A 27,217-nucleotide genomic window follows, 5' to 3' on the forward strand; every position below is an offset into this window, starting at 1 on the left:
CCCGCTAATCACGCAGTTGGTTGCCTTTCAAAAGCCTAAAGGCCTGAACAGCCGCACCCTTTGCCGCAAACTTTAATTAGACATTAATAATTATTGGGAAGCCTATTCCAATTATTGTGGTGAAATTAGCTGCTCACGACACTTGTTAAACTAAATACCAAGTACTCGAAATACGTTCAATAAGTTCAAATTATAAGGAGATTGTTTCAACAAAGGATTAGATTTAACAAAGCGGAGTTCAATATAGAAAAACCCATCACAAACTAAAGTATTATTATACTAACTGTCGCCCGTGAATCCGTCCGCGCGGAGTTAAAGAAAAAACTTAATTTGTAGCCTCCGTTCTTCCTGACTACGTTCTACATCTATGCCAAATTTCAGCAAGATCCATGCAGCCGTTCTGGAGATACTTTCTAACAAACATTCATCCAACCATCTAAACATTCGCATTTATAATATTAGTAAGATTTTACATATATATAGAGAATTTTTATTTTGTACTATCTTCTGTTTTTCTAACTTTCAAATCTTTTCTTTTCATTGTCGATGACATATAATCTTTAATTTAACATCACGAGTTTATTTTAAATAAGTAAACTGAAACGCAATATTATTTCAAAAGGAAATTAGATATAAAAGAAGATCAGACCAACTTTCAAGTTTGCGATGTTATGCAATCAATGTAATCAACGAAAACAAAACCTTCATAAAATTCGAACGTTGATTAATAAAACAAATATAAAGACCGACTTCAAAGTGACGTCACCCGTTTCATCTTGCTTATTTCCTTTTCAAAGTTCATCCGCGCAGACTTATCGTGCCCCGAGTCAAATATGAAAACACGAGGAGAGATAGAAAAAAACAAAAACAAAACATCGCCCCAGATAAATGTAATGGAAGAGACACATTACCGATTCAAAACAGCGGCGCTCGAATAAAAGCAGTTGATTAGAGATGAGACGATTCTTGTACGATGTTCGAAGCCTACCAAAACAATGGCTGGCGCAAAAGGAAAAAAAACGAGCCTGTTAAAACGCTCCTGACGTCACCTGAACGAATTAAATCTTCTATCCTCCTCGCACGCACATCCCTCTCCCTCCTGCGGGAAGGCAATTGACCTATTTTCGACGGTCGTGCAATAATTTCACGAGGGGCGAGCAACATAACTGTATCTAAGTCCGTATAAGTACATCCGATTGCACATGAGAGCATCCATAACTGTTATAGCCGTTTGATAAGTTTATGGATGTCATAATTCATTTTATTAAACCGTCAAGAAACTATCCAAGTATTTTAAATAATTTTTAGGTGTTGTAATTAATTGGTCACCGATTGTATGTCTGAAAAATATTTTGTAACAATGCAGATGTAGATGCTAAAACTAATAATAGGTACACAGAAAATTTCCAAAATCTTACTAATATTACAAATGCGATAGTTTAGATGAATGGGCGGATGTTTTTTGAAGGTATCTTTGGAACGGCTCAACGAATCTTGATGAAATTTGGCACAGATGTAGAAGATAGACTGGAAGAACACATAGACGACACGGATAAAGTCGCGGGAGACAGCTTGTAAACAATAAATGTCATTGGCAGCTGATGTGATAATATGTGTCCATATTGTTTCTCATTTCCATAGAATTCGAATATGTCTAGAACTTGTTAGGCTGTACTTGTCTATGCCGTGCTATAGTTTATAATAACAAATTCCCTATAACACAAACAACAACAATTACGAGCACGCGTTAACGCCTAGTGTACTTCTTGTTACAAAGTTATCGAGCAAAACATCTTGTTTATCATTAAACTCAGCCTCCGACGTAACTCCGGTCCCGTCGACTATTAAATGAAGCGATATAAATTCAGAGGAGCTAAATAACAATATATTACTGTAATAAACCTTTGCTTATGTTGCAGTTGTTATAGAAATAGCGACATGTTATGTTTACTTTTCTGATTTCACTGGACACAGTGTAACATTGTTGCAGCTTTATAGTCTTAAAATCTATTTATGAATATTTTTAACCATCAATACTATGTTATCTAAAGCGAAACAAATATATAATTCTATATTACTAATATATTAAATGTTAATATTTAGATGGATGGATGGATCTTTATTTGAAGGTACCTCCGAAACTGCTCAATGGATCTCGCTGAAATTTGGCATAGATGTAAGACATAGTCTAGAAGAACACGTAGGCTGCTTATTTAGTCTGTTTTTCCGCGCGCATGGTGTCGCAGGCGGCAGCTAGTTTACCCTAAAGTCGCTAGTGATACCCTTCAATAATGTGTCCCTTAAACCATTCTTTAACCTCTTCCTTTCATATTGAATGTACTATCAGGTTATTAGCAGAAAACCGCAATTATTCATTGGTTTTATATATAACAAAAGAACAATTTAAATTGTAACCGCTGCACGTAACAGTAAACAATAACTATCGATTGGTCAAAAACCTGACCGCAGAACGTACACAAAGTTACGTCACGCCACCTAGCGTACCTAATCTAAAACCGCGGCACGTGACCGGAACCAAAAATCAGAAGCAATGGCGGACCCACATCGCTCTATTGACAGTGAAAAAATGGCGGCGTATGAACACCAGCTGCCCCGCTGCACCGATAATAAATTTCCCGCACAATAATGGCGACTCTTTTTACTTAATCCCGCCACCATTCGCGGTGCGCGGCTTGGCTAATGTCCCGTATTATCAACATATATAAATCATTCTCGTCGATACCGCGTTTTCGGCTTACCGATTTTACGATTCGACATATTATGATTTCACTCAACATGGTCGTATTTAACTGCCCTCATATCATATCCTGCGGCTATTAGCATGATCCATTAAAAAAATTATGGCGCCTAATAAAAATTATATAAGATCAACATTTTTAATTTTGTGATAAAATGCAGTAATACTAATAATAAGGAAAGCTGTGAAGTAATTCTTATGTAAGGAAAAGTGACTAAGCCACCACAGCAGCAAAAGTCAAAACTCAAAGCATATGCGATATGCTGTAAATAAAACTGAGATAATATTACGTACACAACACCGTAGACTGTTTGCGCAATGGACATTTATCACGTCTCGGTGGATGAAACGAATGTCTCTTTGAGCAACAACATAAATCATTAGCATTCGCTCTACACCCCCCCCCCCTCGCCCGCTGCCCTCGTGCGACACCTCCCCCCACTGATTCATTCGGCTACAAGCACGTCCTAATTTTGTATAGTAGGGAGATTCAATTAAACCAATTTATTTACACGACAGAGCCTCGTGGGTCGCCAAATTTAATGGGTCAAAAAACAAAAAAAAAATAGATTTAATCTTTTTAATAACTATCTCACATGATGGTGTCGGTCCAACTATAAGCTTATTAAAAGGTTAATATACCAAGCCACAAACAGAAGTCAAGGTTTCAACAAAATGCAGACTTGTAGCCTGTTACCAAGCAGTCCAATAAGAAAGAAAGGAATGAAGTAAATATTTTGTAATTCAGTTCTTAATTTTCACCTAGAATTAAAAATCTGCACAAAGAAACAACAACGTGAGAACAACATAAGGAATTATTTCATATACTACACTATACCAACAACATAATATATAAACAAGGAAGTTCAGAATTACGCTACGTATATAAAGAAGGTTTGTGACCCAACGATTTAAGATTCATTCTCCGTCCGGACCTTATGTGACCCAGTCCCGACGACCCATCTAATGCAAGTAATCGTTATGCTTAACAAGTTTTTAAGTTTTTAAGACTTTAGAAAACATGAAAAGGTAAAATACAATACAAAATAGCCTGGCGGACGGAGGTGGATTTGGAAGAGGATATATCCTTTTTCAATGCGTCCCCGTTTCTCTAATTTAAAGACATCTGCATATGCAGATGTTTATGTGCAACGGTCACTTCGCTATGTTGGCGATTTCTAGTGACTCCTTGCTCGTTTACCACTTTTGATTATAAAAAACACAGATTTATACATCGTCCGTATTACGTTCGAATTCTTTTCTATATGCAAAAATGCTGAACTAATTTAATTAAATATTAACCTATTGCAAGAAATACTTTTATTTTGTGTAGATCAAACGATATAACGTGGTAAAGAAAATCTTCAGTCTGTCAATACATTATAATTATACAAAAATAAATAGCCGCTTTTATATACGAGCAAATTAATTTGCTAATAAATTTCACAGAGATCAAATTTTCCTCATAATTAAGAAACTGGAGAAAGTGGAATGGGTCTTAGTAACTAGACTTTTATGAACAAAAGGACCTTTTGAATGTTAGTTAAAATAAATTCATTTGAAATATATTATACAAGGCGTTTCATGGAAAGCTATGAATGAAATATTTAAACACAAAACAAGATGTAGGTGGATTCGTTTTCAATATAGTTTCAAAGGTATTCAACGGACTGATTAAAATCATAATATCTATTTCATCTACTAAATTATATCAAAATTTATATGAATATAATTATCATTTTCGAATCCTCTAGCATTGGAAAACGTTTACAAAATTGATATTTATAATAATGTATAGCTAAATATAATACTACCACTGACAGTTCAACGACTTGCAGATTTGTTTTTTTTTTTATTAAAAGGCAAAAGAGTGACCAGTCGCCTAATATTACAAGAGTATAGATATGCCATGAAGACAGGGATAAAGAAGTCGATGTATGGATAAGAATATTTTCCTACCCATTACTTTCACTTTCCCTCCAAATCTGTAGTTAAAAAACAATGGAAAAAGCCTTAGAATTGGCCTCTGGTATTCAGAATTATAGATCTAAACGCGGAACCTCCATTATATTAGGTCTGTCTTCTGTGTGGTCATGGTCTCGCATCATTCTTGCTGGGCATTCGTGCAGCAACTAATGCTACTATACCACTGTTAAAAATTTTGTATGAAAGAACTTTATTTTATATAAAAATAAAAGAACATACAACAATTATATTTCATGACAATATATAATTGGTATATTGAATTCTCGAGTCATCTTTGTAATCAAAATCTGCCAAAATCCCAAGAGGCAATATTCATTAGTAGCAGATTTGATACCTTCTTGTACTTTTTCCCCGACTCGTTATCGTCCTTCAACTTAATAAGTGAACGTTTCATTACGACCCTTACAAGGGTGTTCATTAATGATTAATTGATAGTAAAAAATACTGTTATTAATAAACCTCTGTAGAAATTAAATTTGTCCCGTATGCGTTCCTAAATCACTGAATAAGTTTTATTGTGGTAAGTTGTGTGCTCTGAAAAAATGTATGCCAAATTTCGTAATAATCCGTTCAGCCGTTCCGAGGCTACATCTATGCCAAGGAGATCCGTTAAGCAGTTCTGGTGATGCCTTCTAACAAGCATCCATCCATCCATAGATTCGCATTTATAATATTAGTAAGATGACGATATTTTCGATATATTGATTAAATAGCAACCCCACTTACCATAATGAAATGAATTCAAGCAGTGGGTTTCTCAATATGCAACAGAATTTTCGAACTACATTTAAAATCATACATTCAATATGATAAAAGAGAAAAATACTAAAACATTTTATAAAATAACAGCAATAAAAGCGGCGTGTAAACGGCTGGCACTTTTCAATATTTTAGACGTAGCGCACCTCAGCTCACGGCCTCATTTGCATGTCGGATAAAAATCATAATAGAAAAAAAAACATCTCGAAATAAAAACCGCCTAAAGGACAAAATCGGAGGCGTGAGGGCCACAGCAATAGTCGCTTTAAGGTACCGAGTGTTTGCTCATTTTAATATCTGTAAGTTGCGGCGGCAACCGCCTCGTCATTAGCGACGCGGAAACAAGGCGTCTGGGAACTGGAGCGGGAGGGATCTCCCTTCAAATCTCTTCACTCCATTGTTATATTTTCTCCTTGCCCCAGCGGATTTTTCCCTTCTATATGTATTTAAAGAATTCGCTTGGACTTTATTTTTTTATGTAAAAAGATCGTGGATTTATTTGACATTGATTGGAGCAAGATTATCACTTTTTACGCTGAGCCAACATTCTTCTCGTTTTTATGCTTAACATTATTAGTAAAAAATATTAGAGATAAAAATTTTGAATATTAAGACCCGCTTTATTTTCTTGAATCAATTTATCAAAGCAGATTAGCAGATAAATTAAGATGTGGGGGTAAATATATTTAGCATCGAAACATAGATATTTCGCCAAATGCCTATCGAAATCTGTAAAAAACAAATTTTAGATTATTCGGGCATCAAAAAACAAAGTAAAATTTAACTAAAGTTGTAACAAAAACCAGTTGTTTTATAAATTCTATTATAATTCAGTTAGAACGAACATTTCTAACTTCCTAACGTAACAATGTACGTAGCCTTTGTGTGCATGCGTCATAAAATTTTATTAACCATACAATACAGGTTAGAGTACTTTTATCCATTGTTACTATTATCTAATTTCGAGAGGCAACTGTCTTCTTAAAATAATAAATTCGTAAACAATTTTATTTCAATTAAATAATTTATATCAGAGAAATAAACACAAAAACAAGTCAGTTAACCGTCCGTACCATTAACATTGCGATTAACCCTGGCTCAAATAAAAGTTTCGTGAAAAACATGCGTGAATGTGAGTGCGTATGTGTGCGTATTTTTACTCATAAATCAGGTAACGTCAAACTGCGTTGGAGTCGTCGATATAAATTACTAACACTGGCAGGCCGGGATATGGCTGCAGCTTGATTTATAGCAAAGAAAAAACATAAGTTGACAAATATATGACGAACTATCTTTATAAGTAGAAAGTATTTTAAAATTGTTAGTTAATTTAATTTATATGAGCTATTTTCGATTGTTTTTATATGTTTATTACTGGCAAGGCCAATGTGCTCGTGTTCGTAAAAATAAAAAAATGCTGTATATTTATTTGACTTTTGTTGCCACCTACGATTTATGTGTAGTGCTAGAAACATTTAATTTTGGGGATCCGTTATAATTTTTCTCGTTAAATAATCTTAACAATAAAATTCAAACATTACTATTGTTTCTGGCTAGCAAAACGTTTAGTAATTTTATAATACGTATCTGCAAGAATACAATTTGATGTCTTCTGTAAATATTTAAGTACCTAGTTAAGTTTACTACTATTTTTCTGACATTATTAAAACATCAACTTATACCCGAATATCTAGTAATAAATATATTTTACGTTACTCTCAGTGACAATGTAAATTTTAAATTGAAAAATAATTTTGAAATCGGTGCAGCAGTTTTAAAGTTTATCCGTTATAGCGAAGTGTTCGCGGTCCATGGACATCACCAATTGTAAATGAGTTGCCTATATTTAATTAACAGATTAGTCGACGCGCAGAAATAGAAGATTTCCACCTCTTTCGCTAAGTCCATCTCCCCGAAAATGGTGGAAAGGAGAACAGAAATAAAATGTATCCTGCATACTCATCAGATGAAATACGGAATTACTTCCACTTCACTACCTGTCTTCTTTGTGATGGTAGTATTGCACCGGTCGAGCGCGCAATTCGTGTTTCAGTAAATGCTGGCTATAGCTTCTACCACTGTCAGTTGTTTAAGAAACGGGTAGGAAAACGTTAGAATGGTCATAAGTAAAATAATTACCAAGCTATAAACGTATCGATAAATCATAAATTTATAGCTGGCACATTACAATGAAAGCATTCGCAAAAACCCAAACTAAGATATCCGATTGGATTTGTTGGAGGTGTAAAAGTCGAAAACTCGTAACAATTTCCGCCGTGAGCCGTAAAATAGTTTTACGAGCGCAAAACTCGGTTACGTTTTACAAACGTTTCAAGTTATGCGATGAAAGCGAAAAATATAAGGGGCCACTGAGCGCTGCATTGCGTCAACTTAGCAAAGCAACGATACGAGAAGGCCACTTACATATTTAACTTAACTTACCGACATTTTTTTCGCGAACGTAGTATTTTAAGCTAAGTTTAATTAACATTAAGTCAAGTTCACGCTTAACTGGTCTAAAGTATTAAGTTTAGGGGTTGAAAGAGATACAAATTATCAACGCAAACTTAATTTTACTTATGTCGAAACTTACCTTTATGTCTATACTAGCGGTCGCCCGCGACTACGTCCGCGCGCAATTAAAAAAAGACATTATTAGTAGTCTATGTGTTCTTTCAGACTATGTTCTCTATGTATGAAAAATTTTAGCAAGATACGTTTAGCCGTTCTGTAGATAACTTCAAACAAACATCCATCCATTCATCCATCATCTAAATATTTGCATTTATAATATTAGTAAGAAGTAAGATATATTTACATATTGTCTGTTTGTTTAATCTGTCAGGCAATTTATGTAGGAAATCACGTAACTTATTAATTGATATAATCATGTGGACAATTAATTATTTACTTGTTTTAATGATAACGGTGATGAATTAAAAGTATTTGTTACAGATAATGAGTATTTTGCGTCGTTTGATGTCACATCATCCATTTAAAAGCAACGCATTTCAATATTATATATATTATAATTTAAAGTCTATTTTCATGTTATAAACTAACTTGGTTGATGCGTTTAATTGTATCATCGGTTTAGTTCATGACACATGCTGGCCGTAAATAATTAGTGCTACAATTTCATTATGAAAAAATTGCACAAAGCAAACTGTCAAAAATCATCACTCAACGTCAAGCAAGAGGAACAATTGTAAATGCGTTCTAAATTTGAAAATGTGTCAACTGTCACGTTATGCTATTCGCATGACTTTGTAAGTTATGGGTACAGCACGGGTCGTATTAATTTTCACTAATTATGTTACATTAACTCTTCAATGTATTAAGAATAATTTGCGTAAATTTTACTCCTTGGCTCAAATGTTGTGGAAATAATTTGTACGACTATATCGTGCCAATATCATTTGGCCAAATTGTTGACTGAATGTTAAATATCAACACGTGTAAACAAGGATACAAATAGGTAGTCATCATACAACTGACAATGTAACCATTGGCTGATTAAAAAACTAGATATTCCTGACAAAAAAACAAACTAATTTCCTACTGATTTAATCCCTTTATCGATGCGAGGTATACGACAAGAATGACACTGCACAAGTTAATATCTGACGAGCCGTTTAAGTTAAAGGCAACACATCAAAGTCAGCCAAGCGACAAACGAACGAACAAACATGCACCTAACAAATAACATATATCCGATAAAATCCTCCTCTGAAACTAAGCTCAAATATTTGAAACAAGGTCAGGTTCAACATCGTAATCTTTTATTTTAACAAAATCAACGGCTCAAAGCACATCCAAAACACATTACCGTAACTCTCTTCTTGAAATGCGTTCAGATGCTCCAAATAGGCTCTACACAGGCGGTAAAACGTTTAACATGGAGGAAGGAAGAATAATTGCGATCAACATTATCGATATTGCTTACAAAAGTATCGACTTTCAGGCAAAATGTAATCATTCTAATGTACATGCATATAGCAAAGAGTATTTTTTTAAATTAAGTTATCAATTAATTATTAATCGTCTTTTACAACTACTTGCCAAAGTAAATTCTAAAAATATCTACGTTAGTAAATAAATTAAAATTTCACTAAGTTCACGTTTTAAGTGATTTCCTTTTACAAGTCACTTATACGAAATGTATTTACCGACGTCTCCTTTAATAATTTAATGTTTGATTACTGTAAATTACTTTATTTAAATATCTTTTAATTTATTTACGGCCACTATTTCAGTGCATTATTTCATTCATTTTCATTCCACGTTAAAACAATTTATTACACTTAAAATAAATTTGCCAACTTAACAATAACAAAATGTGTATTACGATTAAGTTAAATAAAAAAATTATATAATATTAAAAGGCTGGAAGAAAATGTAACCCCGCATGCTACATACATTTTCCAACATATGCCACCGAGGCGAGAATACAGACCATAGCGTCGCTCTAATGATCCATAACTGATTGTAATGTTACGCGATAAAAAGACTATTTTTTTTTACTCTTACGTTTTTTTTACTTTATATAAACAACAAAATTAAAAAGAAATCAATGGTATGAAAAATGGTATTCTTTACTAATGTAATATTTAAAGAAATCGATTATTTTGTGGTATTAATACTAATTGTAATCGTACAATTAACATTCATGAAAACTACTAATAAATCGACTAATAAATCTTATCAACTTAACCCTCAATTGCACGGGCGTTTTTTGATCGCGCGTTATGAAAACGAAATCTTCAGTACATAGCCCTCATTTAGAGTGGCGCCATTTTATCGCGCGTTAAAAAAGCGATTGCAATAAAATACATTTCCACGTATCTGTTCATACGGCAGCGCTTTTTCAATGGGATTTTTTTTTACTTCACAGTGTTGCATTTTGAGCGCTCGATGAAGGGAAAAAAGTTATTTCCATTGCTCGTGAGCTACCAACGCCGAGTTTTAACGCGGCGTTAAAAAAGCGCCCGCACGTATGAGGTCTTATCGGCTGTTTATTTATGATCGGATGTTATAGAGGCATATTAAGAGCCGTGTATTTAACTAGATGCAATGCGCGATTTTTTTTTAAATCCATTTTTTGAAATAGCAACCCTATGAAACATTTTGTATTTACGCAGATGGCCGGTGACGGAAACGTTGCACGACACGACAGCGGCAGATAATGCGCAACGTATCTGGCCACCGTTTCTATTTTCGTTGGGAATACTGATTTTCTTTTCCACGACACCGGCCTTGACTAACGCGTTCTGAATAAGCAATGAATAACTTTTCGCATTTCATTTACTTTGACGAAGTGTTATTTTCTTAACATTTTTTTGTTCAGTTCCATCAACTTTTGTTCATGGTTAAATTTACAGAACATAATTGCTGTTTTATTTTCTATAATCGTTTAGTGATAGTATCATACTGTATATGAATGATCACATGTGATTGGCTTCATAATAATATAAATTGCATGTACCGTAAACACATAACACTGGTTTTTCTAACGCTTATAATGGAAGCTTACCTTTACTAATATTCTAAAGAGGAAAGATTTGCTTGTTTGCATAAAACAGGCCCCGAAAATACTGAATCGATTTGAAAAATTCTTTCACAATTTCGAAACTATATTATCCCCAGTTGACAAGAGCTATATTTATTACTATTTTTTTAATTTCGCTCGTATACATATATACACATCACTCAGATAATAACTAATAGTGTTTGTCATTCAGAATTATGGGATGTCAGTTCATTATTTTTGTGTACCTATAATTGTTTACGATCGTAGAGAGAAGTCCACGTCTGGGAGACAATAGAAGGTCGAGAGTTGTATCATTACAATAGAATCCGCCTTGGCAATACCTCGCGCATTGCTCGCCAGGAGTTGGCTCATCGACAACTCAACTCACACACACTAAAATGTTTGTTACGATGACAAATTTCGAATGCGTTTCGATAATAATTGTCTATTAATGATGATCATCAAACAATACTCGCTTACAAACCGTAAACTTTTTCATCAATCTTAAAAAAAAACTAATGTTTATGCTAAAAATATCTTAGTTACAAAACAACTTATTTAAAAAGTATTCAGAGAGTTCTTTATCGTAGTCAGATCTAATTCCTGAATTACATTCAATAAAGAAAACATTTAACCAATATGTATGTTGAGATGAGAGGCAATTCGGTTACGGAAATTACTCTACGATTTATTTGCGAACAAATTAAATTATCTTATACGTTTAGTATCTCACAAAACAACGTAAAATATTCGCCTGTCAAATTCTAATACTGATTTACTTGATTTAAAAAAAATATAATTCGTTAACTTACAAAACTGTAAACTATAAAAGCATTCAATACAGACTTTCAGCACTTTGAGGTTTATTAAACAATTTGAAAGTGTGTCGAAAGAATAGTACTAGCCTCAAGTATTTTTTTGTTCCACTTCAATAAAGTTTTACAGCGTAGTGTTTACAAAACAGTGGAAGCCTCAACGCGGTTATAATTTACTACGGAATGATTTAAGGTGTTCCGCTCTCGACGCTTTATTGGCCATCACTAATTTTAACAACTCTCTTTATACGCTACAATGTGCGCAAAAACGTTTCATCTCATTAACGACACATGTTTTGATTGTTACTTAAATTCGTTATTAAATAGAAAACTAGAAAAAAGGATAGATATTAGGTTGAATATTGATTTACATATATACATTTATCCTATATTCTTACGATGAAGGAAAACATCGTGATACAACTTGCACATATCTGTGAAGAAATTCACTGAGCTAGCGTGATTGACTATGACCTAGTCACTGTCACAACTTAGGGTAGGCTCCGACCCACACGATGTGGACGTATAGTGAGCTGATGATGATGATGAAGAAATTATTTTTATATAATACTACTTTATTTGAAAATGCGAATCATTTACGTCGCAGGTATAAATCTTAAAGTTTTTCTTTGAACAAAAAATGTCCCAGAAATAAGGTTCGATATTAGAAATGTGCAGCTGTCAGCGGCACTAAGAAAACTAAAATTACAGTTCAAAAGTTGTGTCGGAAATGCTAAGTCGACCTTACCGGCGGCCATATTGATTTTATTCCGGCCCGACTACAGTTTAATACAAAAGCTGTCCACTTATAGAATTTCCATCTAAAGAATACTTTAAATGGATAATCTGAATCCTTACGCTGCCGCTGAAGTTTGCATTTAAATAAGTCCATTGCAAGTGACTTTTTACTTCTTTTGGATTTGAAAAAAATAGAGGAATATTTACGCGCAGTTTCTAATTCAATTCATCGAGTGTCAATTATTGATTAACATTAATTTGGGCTACTAGATTGTTTTTTAATAATCGCAATAAAAGCTGTGTAAGACATTTTAAAACTTACTTTATGTTATATTATACATTTAGCTTAATTTGGGAAATTTTTCACTATACAGGTTACAGGTTACTACGCATACATCACGCACACTAATGATAATAAGAAAATCTTCATACTTTTAAACGTCAAACTTGTATGAAACGTCTTATCTAGAGGTAACGTATCTATGGTAATATCTACGTAGTTACATGAATAAATGTCTTTCAGAAACTTTCTCTTTGGTCTACCTTGTATAGAACTATTATTGATTTAAACTGCATAATAACAGTACCTCAATAAAATCGAGTAACATTGTGTTCTACATAAATATTCAAATAAAGACGTCAACTTTAAAAACAAAGGTTCTCTTAAAACGTAAGTACTTACTGTAATAACTCGTTTTTGCCGTATTTTTCAAAAATGCACAAATAACAATAAATAGTTTAAACTTATTACAAACAAAACACACTCACAAGTTAATTAACAAACTAAAACACTAAAGCGCTACATAGAAAAAGTCGGACATTTTCATTTGATTAACAAATGTCAAAAGAATTAATTTCCCATCCGTAGTCAAATGACGTTCTAAAATCAAAATAATTATTTCATTCTTAACTAAAATAAGTAAAATTAATGATATGATAATTAATTATATTAAAAAAATGCATTAAAACTCACATTAATAATTTGTTTCACGTCATTTAACCCTTATTAGCCTAGAGTTTCAATTTTGATACCAATCTTTTAAACCTAATGTTCACATTACTCTTAGTTTTTTATAGGTTGGCTGTACCTATTTTACTGTTGTATTATATTCTTTCCAACGAAATAAAAAAAATCATTATTGTTTTATTTTATCAAGCAAACACAGTAATATTAAAAATAAATCACTTTCGTATGTAAATCAGGCTTCTAAGGGTTAAATAATATAACTATTATATTATTTTGTTCAAGATTATTTCAACAAATATTTTTCATAAACTAATTACACTACAAAAAATACTAAAATATTCAGTTAGTAATTTTTTTTATTTTTAATAAACAATAAAAAAATAAAATGTTAATTTTAAAATTTTATAAAGATTATTGAAGTTATTCATTGTATATTTCTATTTTAAAACGTAATTTATCTATTTTCTTTGAATTGCATCGTTGTGATATTCGTTGAGTAAATTCCAATTAAAGAGTATCGTTAATTGGGTCAGTGAGTTCTTTTAAACTGAGTCATTTTTATAATGAAAATATTGAAATTTTGTATTATTTTGAAATGATTATGTTTAGTTGTATTTATAATTTTATTTATATGTCAATTTTTATTATTACGAGTGCATTTATAACATAAATTATAAAACAAATTTTATGCAATATTGTAACGTATATTTATTTTGTATAATGTGCAAGATTATGTTTTTTTTTAAAATAATAATTTATGAATATCTTACTTCTTACTAATATTATAAAAGCCAATGTTTAGATGGTTGGTTGAATATTTGTTTGAAGGTATCTCCAGAACGGCTGAACGGTATCGATGTAATTTGACATACATATAGAATATAGTCTGGAATAATACATAGGCGACTAATTATGTTTTTTAATAGTGTGCGGACGGAGACGAGGGCGACCGCTAGTTTAAAATACAATGCATTAAAACTATTGAATTTTAACTTTAGTTTAGAATTCTATTATAAATAATGTATTGTTCATTTTAAATATGTATTTAACAGGAAAATTGCATGTAAGAAAATATTCACCTACCTTATATCTCGAAGCATATTCGGTGATCCTCAATTAGGGTACATCAGTCCGGGTAATTCCATTGTAGCACTTCAGAAAGAATCCAGCAGAAGAATTGATTGTTGGTAAGTTATTAAGTCTTTTATTGCACTATTCACAACCGTATTAGAAATGAAAAAAAGTTTCAAGAGTCTGTGTCAATAAAACATGAACACTGAATAAGGTAGACGTAACTTTATAATACAGATTGTATAAATATACTAACTTCGTTCTAGTTTACTCACAACTTTTGATGTAACAACCGTTTATTGATAAAGTCTATCCACATGCAGTGGATGGGACAGAATTTTATGCACTATATTTATTTATCACAACCATGGTTGATCAAAAACTTTCAGTCTACTCTAGTCCGATAACTACATTGTTCTACACTAAATTAAAACATTTTATCCTATATTCACAACACTGAAGAGGTAAACATTGAAGAATAGAAATTTACATTGTGTCGACTTTAAACACGCTTTTTTATTTTATCATATCAATTCACTATTATACACAGCAGCACGATTTCATAGTAAATTTAGGGTAAATGCTATTGTTTTTGGCACAATTTAGTTACTCGTAACAGCTTCCATTGTATCCACGTGAGATTACACGAACATGTTGAATTATCATTACGTTATATCGCGGTAGTTAAACGCACGCTTACGTTTGACGTATTAATAAATAGTTATATAAAGAGGAAAGCGCGGCAAGTCGATGTTTTCGGACGGCCGCGTGTGTCGGCTAGTGTTGGAACTGTCAGTGAAACTGTGTTTCTGGTACTAGAGTACGACGTGTGTACCCCGAACTGTTTGTGCTTTGCTACTAGACACGCGCTCCTCGCTGCAACCGCTGAAAGGCGAAACCTGTTGAAATAGGACGGGGGGCTGCGTGCGAGCGGGACGGCAATACGCTTCACGCTTGCGCCTTCAGTTTTCAGGAGCTTACTTTGTTCAGACGACTTGTGTGCGTGAAAATTTGCGTGGCTACGGCCCAGTGAATCGGTGTTGGTGAGTTGTGGAAAACTCTCTTAGGGTGTTTTCACAAGCGCTTGGATTTTCTCGCTTTTTGTTAGAGATCGCTAATAGATTCCTTTTAATATAGCGCGTCGCGCGTATGCTCAAGGTTACTCAATTTTTCTTTATTACATTTCTTATACACTTTGTTTTTCAATATACCTAATTAAATATAAGATGTAATTATTTAGTACATTATCGAAAAAGCTGTTTATATTTATTATATTGTCTAGATAGATCTAGACTATCCATTGTTAAAATTTATTTATTTTATTAGCATACTTTTGGGAGCAACTAACAAAGCTAATATAAAAAAGCTGGGGTGTAAAAATTAGTATTAATCAATTTAAAGTAGCATTGAGAGCAATATAAACAAGTGGCACACAGATGCGTGACGTTATCAAAGAGCACGCAACCGTAGGCTTCGCGGCGAGACGTGATAGCCGAGCACAGCCGTGAGAACGAGACGAGGCGAGTGGCGCGGCTGCGTACGCAACGGCCCTCGACCACCTCACCCACACCGCCGCACCGGCCGTCGGAGCCGCCTCTGACAGCCGCGCCGTGATGTTACCATGTACCCTTCATTATATCGAGAATCAATTGACAAATGGGCATAACGCCGGCCCGCACACACGCGCCCCGAGTAGCCAAGGGCGCCTTTAATTGAGGACCATTGTTCTTCGCCCAAAAGGGCCCCAGTAATAGAATAACGTCTTCAATTCCGCGGGGACAGCCGCTTCAATTCCATAGTTTACAGAGTACCTTTATTGAATAAGTGGGATACATTCGCATGGACCTCTTTCATCTGTTACTATTCAGGAAAAGATTTTATTGTTGTGTTTTCTTTGTTTGACGTTTTCTTAACGTTGTAATTTAGGGATCTAAACCCTTTAAATTGATAATAGTCTAGTGCACTCGTACCTTCTATTAAGAGGTCTTAAACTTACTCAAGCTTTACTGCTTGAAATATTTAGTCTCAAAATAAAAAAAGTTTTCGCAATTACCCGAAAATAATTAAGTACCTTTAGATTTCGCCTTAACAAAAACCACTGTAAGATTTTTTCACTTGCAAACATTTGTTAAGTATATTGACAATCTTAATAAACATGCTGTACTCGTGGAATCTTATTACGTCTGAATTTCATAATCCTCCACTCGGTTTCAAGTTGAAGTGAGGCCACGCGGCACAAGGTTGTGTATAAAATCTCTGAACAATTAAACCGCGTCGGGCGTGCGAGGTGCGGGGACGTGCCACCCCGTCTTCGTTTACAAGGCGAAGGAAACCCGATACGTCCCGACAACGTAAATCATCCCTCAACAAAAGAGTAAATGAAAAAAGAAGCCTCTCTCGCAAACAATTTATTCAGCCGGTCTCGTTGCCGTGATCGTTTAGAAGCAATGTAATTACGAACAGGAGGGAAATCCTAAAAAACATCGCGAATATTGACAGATCATTGATCTGTTTTGAATTATTTCTTCCTTCATTTTTGTTTATTTTTATGTCACTGGTAAATTTGCCTGGGAAAATCATAAAGACTCAGCAAATTGCATTTCGAACGAATTCATTTGAAAACATAATAGTCATTACGCCTAAGTAATAAAGAAAAATACGCTTTTTGTTGCTGCATATTCGTTGATGACTTTGAAACGAATTCGAGAAAGAACAAATACTGTAACAATCGTTTCAACTTTTTGTATTTTCAAATTGGGAACGTATCCAAATAGTTTTCATTATCTAAAACCGTATCATTAAACAAATTAGCTTTTAGTATAACCATGCCGATACGTTGACGCATGCCTTTTAAACACCGTTGCCTTGTTATTTGTGCAAACGTTACGTTGTTAAGGGTTTTATTATTAACTCAAAACACGTAATTTTATAATTATACTAGTGGTCGTCTATTGTTAGAAATTCGAACATAAATCATATTCATATATATAGAACATATATAGAAACACGATTAACCAATCAATGAAAAGAAATATAATCATAAAAATGATCTTTTTTTGACAACAAAACCCAATTAATAATCATGGTGCACAAACGAAAAAACTGTGTTTTAAAAAAAAAACCTTTTTTATGGGACATCGTAGTCAAAGTTTTATATTTCGGTATGGATTAGTTTATAAAAATAAAACTATCAAAATGAAGCGTCGCCATCCGGTATTAATATATTTAAATAGTAAACAGGAAGTAACCTAAAGTCGTTATCTTCACTTTACTAGCTTGTTTTTTTTCTATAAAATACGTTCTCTTATATCTGCGAATATTTTAATATTTGAGACATGTGACCATTTCAAATTTACTCTAATTTTGCTACTAAATAAAATATATCTATGGCAGTACTAAATCTTGAAACTAATATGTTATCGTCAGAACAGCACACGTCATAAGTAATGAATATTTATCGCCGTCATACATTTTAGTGACATATGTATCTAATTATGCAACATTTCCGGTCCGCCATGTTGACTCGACTCTTATATAATGCCGTAATTAAACACACAGTAATTTTATTTAACCTACGTGAAACTTTTTTTTATTCATACACCGACAAAGTTGTTGTCGATCTTACCTTCCGCAATTATTAGAGCAAAGTTTATGAACAAATAATTTGCAGCTTTATATAATAAGGAGTTCGTTGCAAGTGCCTGAAGTGCTCTTGTAAAAAGGCTAACACGATAATGCGAAAGGCCTTCAAGAGTTTGATCAAATTAATTTTTCTTTTTAATTTCGAGGCTTTCATGAGTCCGCCGTGACGGTAACATACGCTTCTTTTTCTGTCTCGGAAATAATTCTGCGTTTCGTCTGATGAGTGTACCTACCGGATGCCTAGCCCTTTTCAGCCTTCCTTATGAGGACATGACGGTCCCATCACCAATGGATTTGCCGGAGAAGCAAAAAGAAATTCCCCTTCAAGTGTCCCCTTGTTTGATATAAAACTTAAAAAATGTAAATAATATAATATACTATAGCAATAAAATCACTGTATTGATACAAGGTGACTAAGATCGAGTCATCGTCGTTTAGTGAATTAATCAACTATCAGTCTTATTAACACTAACAATAATTCGCGAAAGCAATAACAGTAAATAATTTAGTAAGAATAACGACCACATTGGAAAGATCATTCTGGAAATTATGATTATACCTAGTGTATAATATTACTTCCAGTAATCGTGTCGGCCATTAACCGCTGCACTTCAAAGAACTCGTAACCATCTAAAAACCTTGTTACGATTTCGCTCACCAGCTGTACTGAATGCTGAATGTGTCATTTATAAAACGTTCTACCTATATCAGTGTGATTCTGTATGTCATATATTAGTCCATCTTTCGTTTTCCTATGCCGTCCTCCTCTTAACTAACTCCTGGTCTCCTATCTATGTTCAGCAATAATGGCATTGACTTCTATACATGGACAGGCTATACAAAATGGTAGTTTGTGCCTATTTTATTATCGCCATTTTGGCGCTGACTGTTGCGGTTGGTGGTGAGGATTCGAACTAATAATAGAGAAAACTATTTATCATGAACATGAATAAAGGTGTTCAAAAAAGCCATCACCTACCCATTAATAGAGATCAGTGAATAAAAGCCATTGTAATATTACTAGTTAATGTTTTGACACTAGATGCTTTTGACATTGTTATTGGTAATATAATTGTTAAACATAATATATAGATTACCAGCAAATTATGAACTAAAGTGTCCAAAATCACAGGCAGATACTTTTACTTTTAATATTCATCAGTTCACTATACGTCTTCACTGATGCGCTCGGAACCTACCTTAAGTTAGGGGTGACTAGGCCATAGTCAACCTGGCCCAGTGCGGGTAGGTAGACTTCAAAAATATCTTTGAAATTCTTTGCAGATATGTGCAAGATGTATCACGGTTTTTCTTTTCACGAAAGACATATTGGTACAAGGCGGGATTCGAATACAGGACCTGCAGATTGCATGTCAAGTGCTTTACGCCTGTGCCACCGAAACTCTAACCTAATCATTTATATAAATAAAAGAATAAAGGATAAGAACTTATAACAAAACTGTCAATGATTTAAAATATTATTGTATACACACGAGACTCGGAAACGGGTCAATGTCGTCTGAAAATAAAAATATCTCGCGTATCTCTATTGTGTACCCTTTTCATCTCCACTTGGGCAGAACTAAGACGTTACACAAAACACCGCTTAAACTGGTAAAGTATTCCAAAGGCTTATTTCGTCTTCGTACAGTTTTCCTTACCACGTGTAAAGTATTAAATAATTTTCTTTATAGAATAATGTCAAATAATATTAGGAACATTATATCAATTACGATACTACTTTTCGATATTAAAAAAAAGATTAATTTGTATATTTTTTCGTAATAAATTGAATTCGTAAGAAACTGTTTACCATAAAAAATAAGTAGTAATTGATTCTGTTTGTTTGAGAACATGCTATCAAGCTAATGATGAAGAGTAAAGATTTTAATATGACGTCATCTTTCTTCTCCAATCCCCCATTTAGTTAGGAAATTCCAAAGAAATGTAGCAAAAGATCTAGGTCTAAAATGTCAAATTAAAAAATAAGTATAAAAAACACTGTGAATAAAATGTGAACCGTAATTTGCCGCAGTCTGCGGTTAGACTGTAATCTGAATTTTTTAGTCTAATTACCTTCGTTGTGAGAAGCTAAATGTCTATTATATGGGTAATATGTGAAGATTAATTATTGGACATATTTTGTATTACATGCGTATGATATGCGTATTATAATATTTTTTATGACTAATAACCTTTGTTATAATAAATTAAAGTTAAAAATATAATATGCAGTGATATCGTAATTGTTGTGAATGAAATTTGAATTCAGCCTGTTGTAAAACAAATTAAAATTTTCCAAGCCGTGTGTCAACCCTAGTTTTCACTACTTAGACAATTTTGAAGATAATCTTGTCACTCTTTCAATACTCTTTAAAAAAATATCAAATCCACGCATAGTGAAATACCACGACCACACAGAAGACAGGTGTGAATTGAAAGGAATTCCGCGTTTCGTTTGATGAGTAGCATGATTTAAATCCCCTTTCTCTTCCTACCCCTTTCTTGTAGGATAGGATGGGAAGAGATTAATGAGATGGGTTGAGAATTAAGGCAAACCAAATGTTATTTCAGATGACTATGGGCAGCAGTGGCTTCATATCATTTGCCATCTTTTGAAAAAAAAATCATATTGTACATTTTTTCTCGGTACTGGGACATCATAACATCAACTCATGCTGGATTTCCAATTTTAAAATATTATTGTTATTTGGTCACTCGCATCTTCCCTTGACGTAGTGGTTTACCTCTTCCGATCGGATTTTCATGAGGTAAAACAAGTTATATTACAAAAATATTTGTTTAAGCCTTTTAAGAATTCATTATTTTCATTTGGTACCCATGTTGGGGTGGTTGTACGTATAAAAATATGTTAAACGGCTTTTTGTGGTGACGGCTATTTTGAATTTAAAATGACACTGAAAATAAAAAATTGCATTGTCATCAGGACCAAAACCATTTTGAAAACGGATGGGAAGGTCTTTGTATACCTATACATTAACTTAAAAAAACCCTTAATAAAGATGTCAGACATGAAAATATTTTTTCATCATCATCATCATCAGCTCACTATACGTCCCCACCGAGGGGGTTCGGAGCCTACCCTAAGTTAAGGGTGATTAGGCCATAGTCAACCACGCTGGTCCAATGCGGGTTGCTTGACTTCACACATATCTTTGAATTACTTCTCAGATATGTGCAGGTTGCATCACATATTTTTTAATTGATAATAATTAAACCTTTTAATTCAACTCACATAAAATCATTGGAAATCTAAATCTGTCTGAATTTTATAGTAAAAATGTTGGTAATTTTTATTAAATGAAATATAATTTAAATGAACAATCAGTGTTTTGACTAATTTTCCTTTAACTTGTGATCGAAAAATTAATCACCGTTGGTTTCTTTGACCACAAAGAAAACTAGTACATGCGATTCATAAACCGTTATGTGTCATTTTTTACTTGCTTTTTAAATAAACAACATTGATGATTAGCTTAACAAGCAGCATAACCTGTTTTCACTTCACACCACAACGTATAACACATCATAACTGTTTTTGAATTGAGAAGAGGACATGTACATCTTTCACTGTCAAATGCCATTCAAAATAACGATCGGTTAGCGTTTAAATTATACGAGAGTACTCAGAATTGTTAAATAGACTTAGCGTAGTTTTATTTAGAGTAAATATCTTATATTACTACAGAGAATACGCCATGGATATTCTGAAACATACTATATATAATACTAGCTGTTGCCCGCGGCACCGTTCGAGCGGATTTAAAAAAGAACTTAACAACTAAAAGTATATTTTTCGATTTTCGATTTACATATGTCCATTTATCCCACGTTCTTACGGTGAAGGAAAACATCGTGATGCAACCTGCACATATCTGCGAAGAGATTCAAAGATATGTGTGAAGTCAATCAACCCGGACCAGCGTGGTTGACTATGGCCTAATCACCCCGTATTTAGGGTAGTCTCCGAGCCCCTCAGTGGGGACGTATAGTGAGCTGATGATAATGATACGTTTAGCCTCTCAGACTTTGTAACATCCATCCATCTTGGAATTAAGCCATAAGGACACATAAAATATTCGTTTAATAACATAATATCAAGTATTACAACACTTGATTACATTTTGGATTTTCCTTGTATTTATATTAGAATGAAGCAACATCCCATGTAACAAAATACAACCATTATCAACTAAAATATTACGCTATAGTAGATGCATAAGGAAAATACCTGTTAAAAGCACATATATATAAAGTCTCCAATATCTGAATCACAGTCGTTAATTCGCTTCGACCGGTGTCACTTGGTTGCAAACAAAAACGTGATATCAAAAAATGTATTTAAAACTGGCTTTGTGCGTGTTCCTACTGATCGGTATGCAAATGTGCGTTGCTTACCCCGCGAGACAAACGCCAACGTCGGTGGCAAAAGACATGACAACAAATCCCAAGCCAGTTTTGCCCGATGACGAAGATGGACTTGGTAACAGATTCGGTATCAGATCAGGGTCTTGTCCCGTGGGATACATCAAAGCAGGCTCTATGTGCTTCCCAGCGAACTAATGGAGGACTATTTTGTGATATGAGTACACCAACTATATTTTAACAACTGTTCACCTGTGATGTTTTTTTAATAAACTTGATATTCTTGTTTAATCTGTTTTTTTTTATTGAATTGACAAGTCTTTGATTAATTGTTGTGTTTAGTTTCCTTATTAGATTAAATTCGAATAGATTTTATGATATCTCATTAAATACATATCATATGGCATATGTAATTCGATCATATATTGGAACAATGTCTGATAGAAATTGATATCTTTCTTACCAATCTTACTTCTTAGTAATATAAATCTGAATGTTTGGATGGCTTTATGTTTGTTAGAAGGTACCTCTAGAACAAATTATTGTAATTAATTATATTTATTTATTTAAGCAAATTAGTGCATAATTTTGTATTATATTAAACTTATAAGTATAAATTTACAAAATAATAATATCGTGATCTCCTGTAACAAAATATTTAACTGTCGCCAGTGACTCTGTCCGCACGTAATTTAAAAAAAACTTAATTAGTAGCTTATGTGTTCTTCCAGGCTATGTTCCACATCTATGCCAAACTTTAGCGAGATCCGTACAGCCGTTCTGGAGATACTTTTAAACAACCATCCATTCATTTCAACATTTGCATTTATAATATTGGTAAGATTTAAGGTTACTTTCCATTTTGACTCAATCTTCTTTGTCTTCTCTCAATCATCTCTAATAATAATGGACTAAATAATATTAAATTATTGAATACAACGAAACTGTTCACTTAACCGGTTGTAGAGCAGGTTGCCTTGAATAATAATTTAAGACAACCTGCAATCTGTATTGATTATTTTATTTTGTTTTTTTTTTCCTTGCAGATCAAAAAGTAGTAGGAAATGTGACCTTTATGACACTTAAAAAAATCTTTTTCTAAATTTTTTATCATAATAAACATTCAGCCAGTGATATGGAATATGAAATTGTAAGTCGTAGGTGCAATTGCACAAATATAATTTGTTTAAAGTAACAACCGTCAGTGGTATATAAACATTGTATTAACAATTACTATCGTCATGTTCTTTTCCTGTTATAATATTGGTATATTGTAAGCAAATCTACAGCCGCGCGTTGTGCTAATTGACGCTAACTTATCGAAATGCATACACTTCAAGGTTCAATTAACAAAGCCAGATGCATCTGTTACATCGACATATTTCATAGTAAATTTAACAATAGCGTGAAATGATTAATTAACTATCAAAATTGTAATTTTCCCGCTATTTTATGTTTATAACCGTGTGGCTTGTAGTTACGATATTGTATTTTTAATTCTTACAATGATTCCAGTGATAGTGGTTTTTATTTTAACGTAAGTGTTGTGAATATAAGATACTTTAATTATCACTTTGATTCTATCATTTTGATTCTTGTCAATAACATGAATTAAACAAAAGAGGATCGAATGATTCAACGGCAGGTCTGCTTGATTAAACTTTAAAAAAATAATAATCAAATAAATAAGTTTACGTCTCTTATATATTACGATAGTTAAAAAAAATTACAATACTTGTAAAATTAGAAATTGGAATAAACTGCAATAATACTTTAATTTTAAAAAAAACTACAACTTTTATATAAAAGTTTTAAAAACATTTCATGATGAATAATAATTTAACGTATTCTTCAAAACAGCTTCAAGTGTATCGATAGCAGTGGTACATATAAAAATCATGAAAATCCTCTTATTCTGACATCGTATATTGAAAATGGTGAAGTGGAGAAAGCTAGAAGTTTATCAAAAAATGATCCCACTGTATATAAAAATATTAAAAGCTATTCCGGCTTTTTAAATGTAAACAAAACTGAAGATTGGAATCTATTTTTCTGGTACTTTCCTAACAAGAGACAAATATCGGAACAAACGCCGTGGATAGTGTGGTTGCAAGGTGGTCCAGGGATGTCATCTCTCTATGGACTATTCAGAGAGATTGGACCTTTAACGATTAATAACGGCAAAGGTAAATTTAGTTATTACGATTTAATTAAAAACACATAACTAGAAGTAAAAATCTTCTACATTAAATGCTACCAAAGTGTTTAAAACACAACTTTTTTAGAACACTATGTAACAAGTTGCCCTGTAATCCACGATAGGTACTATCTAGTTCATTTAAGAAAGCATAGAGAAAATAGACTATAAAATTTAAAAAAAATTGTAAAAATATACTTTATAAAATGTTATTATACTATAAAACTACCCATGGTCCACACTAAGGGAGTCGGTACCTACCCTAAGTCAGAGGTGATTAAGCTGTCCACGCTGTCCTAGTCTTGGTTGGTACGAATTTAACTATAAAATAGAATTTTCCAAATACACTTCAAAAATGTTATTTTTGTTTCGAAGTATATTGTAAAGTGTTAATAGACGTTGATTCATAGTAATATTTACTAAGAATATTTGCAGTTGGAATGATGCCAGTAACTTGGGCTAGTGATTACTCACTGCTGTTTATTGATAACCCCGCCGGTTCCGGCTTTAGTTTCTCACGACGAAAACGATACCCTCATAATGAACATGAGGTAAGCAAATTTACGAATTTAATTTTGCCACACGGGTAACACCTTGCCGCCACTGCGAGCCACCCGTATGGTCGTGTTGGCGAATTCATAAAAAAAATATAATATTTATGCGATCAAATTCACTTAGTAAAAGCAAGTAAGACTTTTAATTTCCACAAATTTTTACTTTATTAGATCGGCCAAAGTCTCATGATGTTCATGAAGCAATTCGTCCAAGTATTTCCAGAACTAAAAGAAGCACCACTGTTTATTGCCGGGGAAGAATATGGCGGGAAATATGTTGTAGGCATGGCTCACTATATACATCATGATGAAATGTTCTCGTCCACTATTAATTTAAAGGTATTCGTTGACTTATTACCAATAATACAAGGATAGTTCATATTGCAGTGAGAAGTAAATGACTTGTAATAAACAAGTTGTAAGAACAAGAATATTTCCTCAAATCAATTAAGCATAAAATTATTGGACGGTCCTTGACCATGAAATTACCTTATTTTGTTAATTGTTTTTGTTTACTTTGACATTTATTTCGTCCAACACACAAGATGTAAGGATTATTTTTATTGTTTCTAAGGGTTTGATAATTGGTGACGGCTGGATCGATCCACCTAATTTGCTCCAGTACTCTAAATGGGCTTTACAGCTTGGTCTCGTCGATTACCATCAAGCCGCAAAGATAAGAGAAGTGGAGGACATGGCCAGGATGTACTGGGACCAACATAATTTATACGACTATGCTGGGGTAAATAAAACTTTAAATATAAGCGATCGGTAAATACATGGATGATATTATGTTGCCCATATTTATCTAAACCGTTTCTAAACCGTAAACGTTTGTGTTATGAATTCAAACATAAAACATGGTAAATAAAAGTGTAATTTTGGCTTTCTTTTCAGAAGGCAAAATGGCGTACAATATGCTAAAAATATTCGCGCCATTCGACGATCTAAACTATTTAAAAGACGATACAGAACACTGGGAACAAGAACTTATTAAATTTCTCAACCAAGATAAAGTCAAAAAGGTATTACACGTGGGCGATATAGGATTCGATTTCATCAATTACAGCTCTCAGAGTAAATTGTATGAAGAAATTTATCTATCAGTAAAACCATGGTTAGAGGAACTGATAGAACACTACGGAGTCCTATGTTACAGGTGACGAATAACTTAACATAATTCATAATAAGACTTCACTTAGGTTTTCAATTTCATACTATTATAATAATTGGGTGATATTCTTTTTTAGCGGACAACTGGACATGCTTATGGCATACGCTTTGTTGGTGAAGTCATATAGAAACCTTGAATGGTCTGGCCGTGAAGCATATCTCAAAGCAAGCAGGGAACCGATTTTTGGTCGGGACCACACCGTTAACGGGTAAGATTTGGAACACCACATCATAAATCTAATCAGTAAAAATATTACAATAGTAATATGACGTTCCCAGGTATATCAAGATGGCGGGCAATTTCATGGAAATAATGGTTCGGGGTGCAGGGCAACATGTTCCTGCAGACAATCCGATAGTAGCAAAACACGTTATAGATTTCTTTATAGAAAAAAATACTAACAATTAATGTTACCTACTGTATAGGTACATTCCTAGTATCTTTGTATTTTCGCAGAAGTCTGATCTTTTAATTATAAAGTAAACCTAAAAATAATGAAAAGTTTTTTTTAAATATAATATAAGAATCATCTAAATAAAAATTATTTTCACATTTTTAGATTTTGAATTTTCTGAAAAACGTCTTTCCTAAACGTAATATTATGTCAGATGTCAATGTCTGTTCTTCAAAAAGACATTAA

At 33.2% G+C, this 27,217-nt stretch overlaps 2 protein-coding genes across 3 annotated transcripts in view; one reads left to right on the top strand and one right to left on the bottom strand.

Moving 5' to 3' along the window:
* LOC106120170 (mediator of RNA polymerase II transcription subunit 1) overlaps nucleotides 1-15,460 on the bottom strand; it is a 181,046-nt gene extending 165,586 nt beyond the window's left edge. For both annotated transcript variants that reach the window (XM_013315411.1, XM_013315412.1), the window contains exon 1: nucleotides 14,637-15,460. The gene's annotated coding sequence lies outside the window, so the exon portion shown is untranslated. The remainder of the gene's footprint in view (nucleotides 1-14,636) is intronic.
* An 8,702-nt stretch (nucleotides 15,461-24,162) lies between these two features.
* Nucleotides 24,163-27,056, top strand: LOC106120177 (vitellogenic carboxypeptidase-like). The gene is made up of 8 exons (XM_013315424.1): nucleotides 24,163-24,189; nucleotides 24,513-24,838; nucleotides 25,285-25,400; nucleotides 25,575-25,742; nucleotides 25,978-26,145; nucleotides 26,301-26,562; nucleotides 26,654-26,785; nucleotides 26,856-27,056. The coding sequence occupies exons 2-6, from the start codon at nucleotides 24,778-24,780 to the stop codon at nucleotides 26,325-26,327; spliced, it is 540 nt and encodes a 179-aa protein (XP_013170878.1). The 5' UTR covers nucleotides 24,163-24,189; nucleotides 24,513-24,777; the 3' UTR covers nucleotides 26,328-26,562; nucleotides 26,654-26,785; nucleotides 26,856-27,056.
* Nucleotides 27,057-27,217: the final 161 nt, after the last annotated feature.

This window comes from Papilio xuthus, unplaced genomic scaffold (genome assembly GCF_000836235.2).
Source record: "Papilio xuthus unplaced genomic scaffold, Pxut_1.1 DF826961.1, whole genome shotgun sequence".
Taxonomy (NCBI): Eukaryota; Metazoa; Arthropoda; class Insecta; order Lepidoptera; family Papilionidae; genus Papilio; species Papilio xuthus.

Bases quoted from the DNA above. Each gene is read 5' to 3' on its own strand.
- LOC106120177 (XM_013315424.1), top strand. From the start codon at position 24,778: ATGTCATCTCTCTATGGACTATTCAGAGAGATTGGACCTTTAACGATT. The intron at 24,839-25,284 runs GTAAATTTAGTT...GAATATTTGCAG, and splicing joins AACGATTAATAACGGCAAAG to TTGGAATGATGCCAGTAACT. The intron at 25,401-25,574 runs GTAAGCAAATTT...TTACTTTATTAG, and splicing joins ACCCTCATAATGAACATGAG to ATCGGCCAAAGTCTCATGAT.